The 13348-nt window shown below is 44.6% G+C and overlaps 1 protein-coding gene across 1 annotated transcript in view; it reads right to left on the reverse strand.

The window, feature by feature from the left end:
• Window positions 1-1558: 1558 nt before the first annotated feature.
• COQ6 (coenzyme Q6, monooxygenase) overlaps window positions 1559-13348 on the reverse strand; it is a 179608-nt gene continuing 167818 nt past the window's right edge. The window contains exon 12 of the mRNA XM_030214499.1: window positions 1559-1751. Within this exon, the coding sequence (XP_030070359.1) occupies window positions 1722-1751 (30 nt within the window). The 3' untranslated portion in view covers window positions 1559-1721. The remainder of the gene's footprint in view (window positions 1752-13348) is intronic.

A 13348-nucleotide genomic window follows, 5' to 3' on the forward strand; every position in this document is an offset into this window, starting at 1 on the left:
ATCTCGGGACAGCCTTTAGTTGTTCGCTTCATGAGAGGTTTGCTTTTGTCAAAGCCCCCCATCAAACCTCCTACAGTGTCATGGGATCTCAATGTCATTCTCAACCAGCTGATGAAACCTCCTTTCGAGCCACTGAATTCATGCCATCTGAAGTACTTAACCTGGAAGGTCATTTTCTTGGTGGCAGTTACTTCAGCTCGCAGAGTCAGTGAGCTTCAAGCCTTGGTAGCTCATGCTCCTTATACCAAATTTCATCATAACAGAGTAGTTCTCCTAGGTTCTTGCCGAAGGTGGTGTCGGAGTTCCATCTGAACCAGTCAATTGTCTTGCCAACATTCTTTCCCCGTCCTCATACCCGCCCTGCTGAACACCAGCTGCACACATTGGACTGCAAACGAGCATTGGCCTTCTATCTGGAGCGGACACAGCCCCACAGACAGTCCGCCCAATTGTTTGTTTCTTTTGATCCCAACAGAAGGGGAGTGGCTGTCGGGAGACGCACCATATCCAATTGGCTAGCAGATTGCATTTCCTTCGCTTATGCCCAGACTGGGCTGACTCGAGGGTCATGTCGCGGCTCATAGCGTTAGAGCCATGGCAGCGTCCGTGGCCCACTTGAAGTCAGCCACTATTGAAGAGATTTGCAAGGCTGCGACGTAGTCATCCGTCCACACATTCACATCTCATTACTGCCTTCAGCAGGATACCCGATGCGACAGTCGGTTTGGGCAGTCGGTGCTGCAGAATCTGTTCGGGGGTTTAGAATTTTCAAATCAATGCTCAAAGCCCACCTCTTCAAGGTCGCCTTTGGCACCTAATCATTACACCTCTTCTCAGGAAATCTTAACTACCCCAACTTGACATTTCGTCCTTTAGATTGTAAGCTCTTCTAAGCAGGGACCGTCCTTAATTGTTAATTTGTACAGCGCTGCGTAACCCTAGTAGCGCTCTAGAAATGTTAAGTAGTAGTAGTAGTAGAATCCAACTCCACCCCCCTAGGCCCATTTTTATTCTGTTCCAGGCTGCACTCTCAGTTAGTTGAATAAGTTTAGGTCAATCTCAGTTATGTCCTCGCCGTTGCGAGGCCCAATTGACCCTGTTTGTTGTTTTGAGTGAGCCTGGGGGCTAGGGATACCCCATTCGTGAGAACAAGCAGCCTGCTTGTCCTCGGAGAAAGCGAAAGCTCCATACCTGTAGAAGGTATTCTCCGAGGACAGCAGGCTGATTGTTCTCACCAACCCGCCCGCCTCCCCTTTGGAGTTGTGCCTTCCCTTGTCTATGTCTTTGCTATGTACTAGACTGACGAAAACAAGCGCGTTCGGGCGGGAAGACGGTCGTGCATGTACACGCGAGGGCTAGCAAACGCTGTTGCTAGTGAAGATCTCCGATCGGAGGGGCTGCCGTGGACGTCACCCATTCATGAGAACAATCAGCCTGCTGTCCTCGGAGAATACCTTCTACAGGTATGTAGCTTTCGCTATCCTGCTGATCCTCAGAGGAAAAAATATGTTTTATAAAGAAACCAGATTTTAACCACATTCAAAACAGGTGAGAAAGCTGAGCATTCTAAAATATTTTAATTGCCAAATTTCATGAATGCAATACAACATCTTATGCAAATTCATGGTTTGGGTAGAGAAGCTATACCATTTTCCTTTTTCTTGGTTAGAAGTCTGTTGAGTTAAGCAAAGTGATAAAATCTCGGATCTCTTCTATGTAATTCAATTGCTAGCGAACGTCATAATTTGCTCCTGCAGTGAAAACAAAAGATAAATTACACTGCTGTAGTCTCCATGACTAACAAAGGATAGAGAATGCAGTACAATCCTCTCATGTACATTAAATTTCAAGACTGCTCTTCATATCCACCAAATCTAAACAAGAGTTTGAGAACAATAAGCTTACAAATATCACAGAAACCAAAAGCTGTAATAAAATCTATGAACATTTTCAGAACTCAATTCAGTTATGTAAATCCTCAGTTCTCTTTATGAGCTGACGCTTTCATTTCTTGTGAGAACAACTGTCTCTCTGCAAGTGTTTTTGTGTCATCTCTCTGATTCTTATGAAACCTTTTGTTGGCAATAAGGTACGACCTGGAAATTCTGCAAAAATACCAGTTTTGTTATGGACTGAAAGAGGAAGCAATCAGCAGAAGCATAAATATTTCCTAGAAAGAAAAATTATGAAATCCTATAATTAGTAGAATACATGGTAACCATTGTACCACTGGCTGTGCCTTGCAGTTGAATTGCTTTAAGGTAAGGTGTGGTGTACGCCCTTGCTGCTCTTCCCACATGTGAAGAAGCTGTGTTTTAAGCCTGTAAAATATATTGGATATTTTCCTGTCTTAATTATTTCCTGAAGTGTATTTCTCCTATTTGACCAGCAAGTGATGTTTCTTTGCTGTAAAGCTGTTACAGGGAACTGAATGTTCTTTTTCTTTAACACAAGCAAGGAGTAAGCAGCAGTATAATTTTAAATCTTGTTGACTGGGCTCTGATTGGCCCAGGAGCTCATTTCCTTTACAGTGTACTAGTTTTGCCTCCAGTCTTAGCCAGGGAGCAAAGAGAGACAGATTTCATTGCTGAGGCTCTGTGAACAGTTATATATCCTGATCTTCCCAGGTACTGTTTAGACAGTATACAAATGTTTAGTTAGTGTTATAATTGATCCATATTTTAGTTACCTGTTATTGTTTTCTGATTGCACATTTTTTGTTCATTGTTAAATTTTTAACTTTTCATTTACCAGGAGTTTGTTCAGGGCCCTCGGAGTCTAGGACGGGATGCATTCCCCCTGTTTTATTGGGGACAAGGAAGTACCTGTAATAGAATCCCTGCCCTTCCTCCCCTAGTGGAACAGGTTCGACTGTGTGGGCCTTTAGAAGGGTGAAGAGATCCTTTACAAGTACTTCCATGTACTGTGAACTGAAGGAACATGCTCTCAGAGGGCAATTTGGTGGTCTTTGAAACCAATGAAGGGGGTAACAGAGACTGACAATTTGAAGAACCCACCAATCAGTAGTTACAAGGGGCCACTTTTCTTAGAAAAAGCTCAGCTTCCCCCACCGGTAGGTCACCCAGAACGGTCACTGGTATAGCGGTTATACTGTGCTAGATCCAGTCAAATACTCGTTCCCTGTTTTGAAGCTAGCTGGGCCTTAGGCGCATGTTGACGACGAGAAGGAGCATATCTATGCCTCAGAGTAGTAGGGAGCTCTCTCTTGCTCAAAAACCTCCTGGATGAGGAGAGCGCAGGAGACACCTGGCAGGAGACAGTATTGACTGTATCGGTATGGTTTTTTATTAGGTCAGCGACATCCACCTTCTCTCCAAAAAGGTTATCCCCTTGGCATGTGACATCTGCCAATCTCTGTGGACTGCAGGGTCCAAGTCAGATACACGCAGCCATAAGAGTCTGCACATCACTATACTCTGAGCAGAGATCTTGGATGCCACATCAAAGGTATCATAAGTTCCCCTGGCCAAAAATGTATGACACGCCTTCTGATGCTTGGCCGGCTGGTGAAGAGATTCGGCCTGCTCCTGTGGGAGAGACTCTACCAAATCAGACATACTATGCAGCAAGTTCCGTAAGTAAAGGCTCATGTGTAGAGCTGGTATGATTGTATGAGGGAGATGATCATAGAGGTACAATACATCGTCCGCCCAAAAGAGTCCAGGGTTCGAGTTTCTCTGCCCGGGAGCGGTGAAGCAAAGTCTCTAGAACTTCTGGCCCTTTTGAGCCCGGATACCACCACCAAGGAATGATGAGGCAACTGTGGCCTATCAAACCCAGGGGAATTCTGGATACGATACATGGTATCTATCTTCTTGGGAAGGACAGGGACTGACAGAGGGAACTCCCAGTTCTTCACTTGAATGTCTCACAGAATTTTGTGAAACGAGACCGTCACAGCCTCTCTAGGAGGAGCGTCGTAGTCCAGGACCTCAAACATCTCAGCCCTGGACTCGTCCTCTGTCTCCAATCAAATTGGAATGGCAGCCACCATTTTCCAGACAAAAGTGGGAAGGAAAGGCTCTCAGGTGGAGACTTCATCCTTTCCTCTAGAGAGAAGGAGTCAGATGGGATACCATAGGACGACTCCTCCTAGAAGTACCTAGGGTCCTCATCAGACGTCCACGAGTGCTCCTCATCTGTCTCAGCTTAAAACTTCTCATGGGAGGGCTGAGACTGAGCCTGCCTTGAGAGAGAGGAACCATGCCCTTGTTTGGAAGGGTGTAGGCTCCACCCACAACTCCGGCGAGGCCTCCTCCATTGATGTCGAGGGGGTGCCAGCACAGGTGGCTGTCAATACCGGAATTGTAGACCTTGCAGAATGCTGAGGGCCTTGGGGGGGAGGGGCAGCAAGAAGAGGCTTGGCTTGTGCAAGCACACCAGATGTCAATGCACTTTGTTGGAGAAGCCCTACCAGGTGCTCATGGAGCATGGCTCGGATGCGCTCATCGACATCGGGAAAGGCTGGGGAGTCAGTTCAGAGGCATTCTGCTGAACTGTTGGGTCAGTGCAGGCGCCTGGTCCTGGCTGCATGGAGACCCCCATGTCGGCACCTCCTTGATGGATGGAGAGTGGTCCTCCTAGCGCCGACACTTTTCAGTGACCAGAATCCTCAGCACCCTGGTACTCTCAGCACCATGCGTCGAGGGGGATTGATGCTTGTGGTTCTTGGCCTTCGCCCAATGCTGAGCATCAACACTCCTCGGTGTTGACGAGGACAATGTCAAACCCCCATGTGTCCTCAGAGTTGGGTTGAATGCTGACAAGTTCCAGGGGCCCTGTACAGCGGACGGCATTGAGGCAGGTGGAGACCTGCTTGATGCACGACCACTCCCAGAGTCAGACATGGGTCTAGCAGCCATGGGGACCAATGCACCTGATGCTGGTGTAAACACCGACGCCGATGTTGACGATTCAGACTGGGCTCCAAAAATGTTCTCTCTTTTGAGCCTCTCTGGACAGCTGGGTTCTTTTTCTGCATATGCAGGCAACGAATACAGCTGGCAAGGGTATGTTCTGGTCTCAAAGAGTGGAGATACCAAGAATGAGTGTCTTTGCTAGAGATGGTTCGATTACACCAAACCACTAGGAACCTTCGATGACATGGAAGGAAAAATAGCCGTGGCCAAATCAAATGACTTGACTGTACCTTCAGAAAGGGACAAGCACCACAAAAAAAGACAGGGAAAAATTCAGGCCTAACAGAGTGAAAAAATAAAACCCCCAAAAAAACAAGGAAACTTAAAAGTGGGGGAAGAAACCTGACTAAAACAAAAAAGGAAGACAGAAAAATACCCTGGAGGGAAAACAAATAGGAAAAAAAATCCCACAGGGAAGGCACCAAAAAAGCTCAAAGTACCACACAGTAGACGTGTGAGGAGCTGCATCTATCCTCACGGTGGATGAACAGAAATTGCTCATCCTGCACTCTTGTAGCGGGCGGGAAAGCACTTGCGTATAAACAGTGGGGAAACTAGCGCATGCTCTTAAAAGGACACTATTAAAGCGCTCTGCACCGGGCAACGTCAATGACGTCACCCACATATGAGAAGGATATGGTTGACGGACAGAAGCCAGAGGGTGGTGGTGAATGGAATTCGCTTGGAGGAGGGAAAGGTGAGTAGTGGTGTACCTCAAGGATCGGTGCTGGGACCGATTCTGTTCAATATATTTGTGAGTGACATTGCCGAAGGGTTAGAAGGTAAAGTTTGCCTATTTGCGGATGATACTAAGATCTGTAACAGAGTGGACACCCAGGAGGGAGTGGAAAACATGAAAAAGGATCTGAGGAAGCTAGAAGAAAGGTCTAAGGTTTGGCAATTAAAATTCAATGCGAAGAAATGCAAATTGATGCACTTAAGGAATAGAAATCCTCGGGAGACGTATGTGTTAGGCGGGGAGAATCTGATAGGTACGGACAGGGAGAGGGATCTGAGGATCTGAAGGTGACGAAACAGTGTGACAAGGCGGTGGCCATAGCTAGAAGGTTGTTAGGCTGTATAGAGAGAGGTGTGACCAGCAGAAAAAAAGGAGGTGTTGATGCCCTGTATAAGTCGTTGGTGAGGCCCCACCTAGAGTATTGTGTTCAGTTTTGGAGGCCGTACCTTGCGAAGGATGTAAAAAGAATTGAAGCGGTGCAAAGAAAAGCTACAAGAATGGTAAGGGATTTGCGTTACAAGACGTATGAGGAGAGACTTGTTGACCTAACATGTATACTCTGGAAGAAAAGAGAAACAGGGGTGATATGATACAGACGTTCAAATATTTGAAAAGTATTAATCCGCAAACGAATCTTTTCTGGAGGTGCGAAGGCGGTAGAACGAGAGGACATGAAATGAGATTGAAGGGGGGCAGACTCAAGAAAAATGTCAGGAAGTATTTTTTCACGGAGAGAGTAGTGGATGCTTGGAATGCCCTCCCGCGGGAGGTGGTGGAAATGAAAACGGTAACAGAATTCAAACACGCGTGGGATAAACATAAAGGAATCCTGTTCAGAAGGAATGGATCCTAAGGAGCTTAGCCGAGAGTGGGTGGCAGAGCCGGTGGTGGGAGGCGGGGATAGTGCTGGGCAGACTTATACGGTCTGTGCCAGAGCCGGTGGTGGGAGGCGGGGCTGATGGTTGGGAGGCGGGGATAGTGCTGGGCAGACTTACACGGTCTGTGTCCTGAAAAGGACAGGTACAAATCAAGGTAAGGTATACACAAAAAGTAGCACATACGAGTTTATCTTGTTGGGCAGACTGGATGGACCATGCAGGTCTTTTTCTGCCGTCATTTACTATGTTACGTGTTCTCGGAGAACTAAAGGTACACAACTACAATAGCCATCACGCTTGCAGGTGTCCTATAAATTCAGATACAGTAGGTATTTCTATGTTCCAGGAGGGCTCACATATTTGTACAGAAATAAAGAGTTAAAGTGGGAGTTACACCGGGGTCCAGTAGGAATGGCCTTAATACCTGAAGATGTCATAGAGCCTGGTATCCACTATCACTTTCACTTCATAGGATGGTGGAAGGGGTCAGTAACCACTAGAAGATGGAGGAGGGGTCATGCCTTCATCCCTCCAGTAGCGAGCCGCTCAATAAGGGCAACATTTTGTACCCTGGACATGACTGAAACAGGTCTGGATAAAAAGGTCCTTTTTTTGACTTGGACTTTTCTTCCTGTCCTATTATCACTGAAACACATCCTAATTTTGGGCCCACCCTAGTCCTGCCTAAAACATGTCCCCTTGCTATTTGGAACAACTGCAGTATAAAATGTCCAAATTCTGTCTTTCATTAGAAGAAAAGAATAGTCATACTGGGTCAGACCAATGGTCCATGTAGCCCAGTATTCTGCTTCCAACAGTGGCCAATCCAGGTCACAAGTTCCTGGCAGAAACCCAATTAGTAGCAACATTCCATGCTGCTAATTTCGGGGCAAGCAGTGGCTTCCCCCATGTCCATGTCCATCTCAATAACAGACTAGGGACTTTTCCTCCAGGAATTTGTCCAAAACATTTTAAACCCAGATACACTAACTGTATCTCCCTGCTTCTAAAAGACCCCGCAATAGGGATACCCTAATCATATCTGACATATTAAATTCACCTATTAACAGTACTTCCCCATTCACAGCTGTATTTTGAATGTCTTCAATTAAATCTCTGTCCACTTCTGTCTGTGAAGAGGGCCTCTTCCTTACTTCCTGTAGGTCCTGCAATTGTGTGGCTTTAACATTATCTTTGACATATAATGCTACTCCCCCTCTCTTGCTTCCTACCCTGTCTTTTCTAAATAGATTATAGCCCGGTATAACTATATCCCAGTCATGGTTCTCTGTAAACCTTGTTTCTGATCCCAATAAATCCAAATCAGCCTCTTCTATCACAGCCTCAAGATCCAAAACCTCATTTCCCATACTATGGGCATTAGTATATACTGCTTTCCAGACGTTGCCCCCTTTTCCCATTTGTGTAGAGGTATTTGGGGCTATGATCATCCTGCCCCAATGACTGTAGTTTAAACCCCTTTTCAGTAGGCTAGCCAATCTGCTGCCGACAACACTTCCTCCCTTCTTTGACAGATGGGCACCATCTCTGCTCAGCAGCCCTTGGAAAAGTATCCCATGGTCCACAAAGCCAAAATGCTCTTGATGACACTATCTGCACAGTCACATATTCATCACCAGGATGTCTTGGCCTTTACCCTCAATAGAAATTTGAACATTTTTAGCAGATGGAAGTTTTTTGGTCATTCGAAGACATTCATCTGCTTTGAAAATGAGCACCATATTGTGATATATGTCATCATTTGCTAATTTCTGATCTGAAGACAAAGGTATTGCCTTTGAAAGCTAATCAAAAAATGTATTAAGGTAGTCCAATAAAAAAGGTATCTTTTCTTTGTGTTATTTTTATTTATCCTAGAATACTAGCACACTAATCAATGGCTGATGTAAGTTGGCATATCTGAATGTGCCACACAATGCACAAAACTGAAAGTATGCCAAGTTGAATGCATCACTTGACAACACACCCAGTGCTATCCCTAAATGTATGCCCCCTTGCAATTATTCACTAAACCCTGGATTCTATGTAGCACGACCATTGTGAGAAAATCCGGTTGTATTCTGGATTTGCGCACGCAATTTAATTACTTAACAAGCCAATCAGTCTCAACAAACAGCTACCACTGGACAATCAAATATCAGCAGTAACATCAAAATTCTTCAGGACACTATAGAAACAGAGAATAAGAGACAATCTTTCCGGACACAGGTTCAATCAACGATACTATTGCAACGTGGTGAAGGCGTTTAGCTTAGCAGAGTTTAAAAAGAGGTTAGACGGTTTCCTAAAGGACAAGTCCATAAACCACTACTAAAAGGACTTGGGAAAAATCCACAATTCCAGCAATAACATGTATAGAATGTTTGTACGTTTGGGAAGCTTGCCAGGTGCCCTTGGCCTGGATTGGCCGCTGTCGTGGACAGGATGCTGGACTCGATGGACCCTTGGTCTTTTCCCAGTGTGGCATTACTTATGTACTTATGTAACTAGACTACTGCAATGCAGCATACGTAGGGTGCAAGGAAAACACATTAAAATCGCTGCAAACAGTCCAAAAGACGGCAGCAAGACTTATTTTAAAAAAATCAAAATACAAAAGAGTAACCACACTGCTTGAAACACTACACTGGCTACCAGTCAAGGCGAGCACCCTAATCTTCAAGATACTATTTGGAATGGCATCCAAATATATGCTTGACATGACTGAGCTATCCTCAAGAAATGCTAGCCCAATAAACAGAAATTACCTACTCCTGTATCTACCCAACTGCAAAAACACCATCTACAAAACTATCTACACAGCAGGATTTAGCTACCAGGGTTCTAAATGGTGGAACTTCACAAATTTCCTCCAATTCAGAAAAGAAATTAAAACCTACCTCTTCAAAAAAATTCAACAGCTAATCACAAATATATCGTTGCATTCCTTTCAGATCTACCTCTTCAAAAACTGTATGAATAAACATCACCAAAACTCTACATCTGAACACAAAAGCTACCACTACCTTTGCCTCTTCAAATCTATCTCTTCAAAAACTCTATGAGTAACCATATGAACTATAGATGCCCACTCCACATTGCAAGCCACTTTGAACCGAAAATTTGTTTCTGGATAATAGTGGGATACAAGAATGAATAAATAAATAAATAAAATCAGCGCTGATAATTGCCACTTAACAAGCAATTGATACTAACTGGCATTAATTAGAATTATTTTTTTTTATTCTTCAAATTTTTTATTGATTTTCATGAACCATCCAAAGTCAATAACAGCATATTGCATATATTGCATACCCACATAAGTACATAACTAACTTATCATTTGCACGTTTACTCTCTCCCACAACACGTGCCTCCCATATGATCCTTTACATATCCAACTCTTCACGTTATAACATACAACTAGTCAACTCACATCTCTATCAACTGGCTCTGATCCCCAATATATACCTCTCCAAACCTTCAGTACCCCCTCTCTACCTACCCATCCCCCCTCCATAACCTTCAACTCAATTCTTAGAATACTTTCCCCACTTGAAACCAATCCCTTCTCTATGAACTAACCTCCCCCCCTTCCCCCAACCCATTTATTCCCCATCCCTCCCCTATAATTCCTCCACCATTTGTTGAAGTCTTGTCCATCCCTTTTTACGTCGAATTTCTCCCTCTCTCCTGTAAACCGTCAGACGCTCCATACTCTATAATTGCCTCACTTTTATTTTCCAATCTCCCAAATTAGGGGGATCTACTGCTTTCTAGCAGTGCACTATAAGGCATTTGGCTGCCGCCAATCCCCATCTCATCATTTTACTCTCCTCCCAGGACTCCCGGTCATTATGCATACCCAGTAGGCACACCCTAGGACTGCACACCAAAGAAACTCCCATTATCCGAGCCAATGCTTTCATCACCTCCTGCCAAAACTACACCACTCCTGAGCAAGTCCACCAGATATGCATAAAAGTGTCCCCCTGTGCTTTACACCTCCAACACTCATCCAAAACTCCCGGGTACATCCCTTTCAATCTCTCCGGTGTGTAATACCACCGCGTGAGTACCTTATATGCATTCTCTTGTACCAACACACAGACCGATGCTTTCTGAACTTCCCCACATATCTCCTCCCATTCCTGCTCACTAAATTGCAAATCCTTCTCCCACGCCCCTTGAAATGGGTAAGGTTCGGGATCATCGCTTCAAAAATATTGATATATCACTGAGATAGGTTTCGGGACTTTCCCCAACAGTAACCACAAATGTTCTAAACTTTCCCTATCATGTATGTGCTCCCTCCTCCATCCTGACGTGACCACAAAATGTTTTAATTGCATGTAAGCAAAACCATCTCCCTCAGATAGCCCATAACGGGCACTCAGCTACCCAAAACTCCACATCCGACTCCCATGCAGCACATCCCTAAAACACACCAATCCCTTCCTTTCCCATCTTGCAAATGTAGCATTTTCTCTACCTGATCTAAACCTAGGTTCACAACAAAGTGAAGCCAAAGAGGACACCCCCTTCCCTCCGCCCCCAACGTCTCCACACTACTCCCCATATGCCTAACAAATGTCTAAGATATGGACTACAATCCCCTCCCCCCGGCCTCAGTGGGCCACAAAAACAAACTCAATGATCTCTGCGGCGAATATGACTGTTCCACCTGAACAGCAGGTTTCTCTACTCCCCTCTCCCAATTCAAAATTAAGCGAAGTTGTGCCACCAGATAGTACCACTCCAAGTTTGGTACCGCTCTTCCCCCCCCTTACCACAGCTCCCCATAGAACTCGTTTTGCCAAACGCAGCCTTCTGTTTCCCCATATGAATTTCATTATAGACCTCTGCAATTTCTTAATAAGTGGTCCCGGAAACGCTATAGGCAATGATTGAAATAAAAATAACAAACGGGGCAACACATTCATCTTGATCACTGCCATCTGTCCCCACCACGACAACCATAAGCCTTTCCATCTTAACATCATTCCTAATCTGCTCAGAAATGCAGCTGTAGTTAAGCTGAAATACCCTATTTAAGTCCCTGGGTATCCCTAGATAACGAATTTGGTGTGGCGCCCATTTAAACAAATACTTCTCTCACCTCTTGCACCTCCTCCTCACTTAGAGATATACCCAACAATTCACTTTTGTCCATATTCACCCACAAGCCCACATATTTCCCAAACTCCCCAAAGATCTCCTGAATCACTGCAAGAGTCATCCCGGGTCTTTCACATATATATCATAACAACACTCTGTAAGCCACATTGAGCCTGCAAAAAGGTGGGAAAATGTGGGGTACAAATGCAATAAATAAATAAATAAATAAATAAATAAATAAAATAAATAAATAAATATCAACATATCATCTGCAAATAAAGCAATACGATGCTCCCTTCCCCCAATCCTAATCCCCCGCACCTCTGGATGACCGCGGATCAGTTCCGCCAATGACTCTATGTACAAAGCAAAAAGGAGCGGCGAAAGTGGACATCCCTGCCTGGTCCCTCTACCTATAGTGAAGAAGGGAGAATAACTCCCATTAATGTTTATACAAGCTCTCGGCCTCTTGTACAAACCTTCCAGCCACATACTAAAATTTTCCCCCAGCCCCATTCTTTCCAATACTGCCCTTATGAACCCCCAATTTACCCTATCAAAGGCCTTTTCCGCATCCATGGCCAGTACAGCTATTCCCGGTCTGGAGCTTTGAGCCTCCCACTATAGATGAAGCTTTCTTCTAACATTATCCCCCATTTGTCTCCCTGGAATAAATCCCAACTGATCCGTGTGCATCAACTTGGCAATATCCTACCCAGTCTATTCGCCAATATCTTAGCTAATATTTTTACATCCACATTCAACAGGGAAATGGGTCTGTATGACTCACACATAGTTGGATCTTTACCCGGCTTAGGCAAAACTGTCACCCCCGCCTCTAACATTGATCTCAGAAGTTCACGCCCCTCCATTTCCCACCCTAAGCAATAAGGGGCTAAGTAAACCCTCAAAGTATTTGTAGAACCGGGCTGTAAAACCATCAAATCCAGGGGCTTTACCATTAGGCAGCTAACCCCTTGCAGCTCTCTCAATCTGATTGGTTCCCCAATCCTTTGACTGTCTGCCTCACTCAATTTAGGAAATGGAATCTGATCCAGATATCTTGCCAAACTCTCTTTCGACTCCCCCTCCGCAGCTGCATATAATTCTTGGTAATATTTTAAGAAGCACCCTTCAATATCCGAATCTGCATATACCCACCCTCCCCCCTCTCATCCTTTATTTTCTGTATCAAGGATCTCCCCCTCCTTGTTATAAGCCCTCCCTAAATAGCAGGCTGGGACTAGAAACCTGAGGTAGCTACCGTTATGTTACTTTTAAAAATTTATTTCTAGATATGTGAATTCTTGGATCTTGTTTTCTCTGTTATTTGTGGACGAATAGGCCGATAAGATATTCTTTTTTCCTTATTGTATTATAATTTCTTTTGTAAAATAATGCGAGTTGCATATTCACACTGTTTAGTGTTGTATTGAAATATATTAATAAAGAATTTAAAAAAAAAAGGATCTCCCCCTCCTAGCTCTCAGGCAACGGGCCAACATAGCACTTGATCTATTTGCAAACTCAAAATACTGCTGTTTGAGTCTCATTCTCATATATTCAACCTCTGCCATTTGGGCCTGATCTAACTCCCCCCTGACTCTTTTTAGCTCAGCCCATATCCGGGGAGAGGGATTTCTCTGGTGTGCCTTCTCCAACCTGTTCAGGCT

This window comes from Microcaecilia unicolor, chromosome 9 (genome assembly GCF_901765095.1).
Source record: "Microcaecilia unicolor chromosome 9, aMicUni1.1, whole genome shotgun sequence".
NCBI lineage: Eukaryota > Metazoa > Chordata > Amphibia > Gymnophiona > Siphonopidae > Microcaecilia > Microcaecilia unicolor.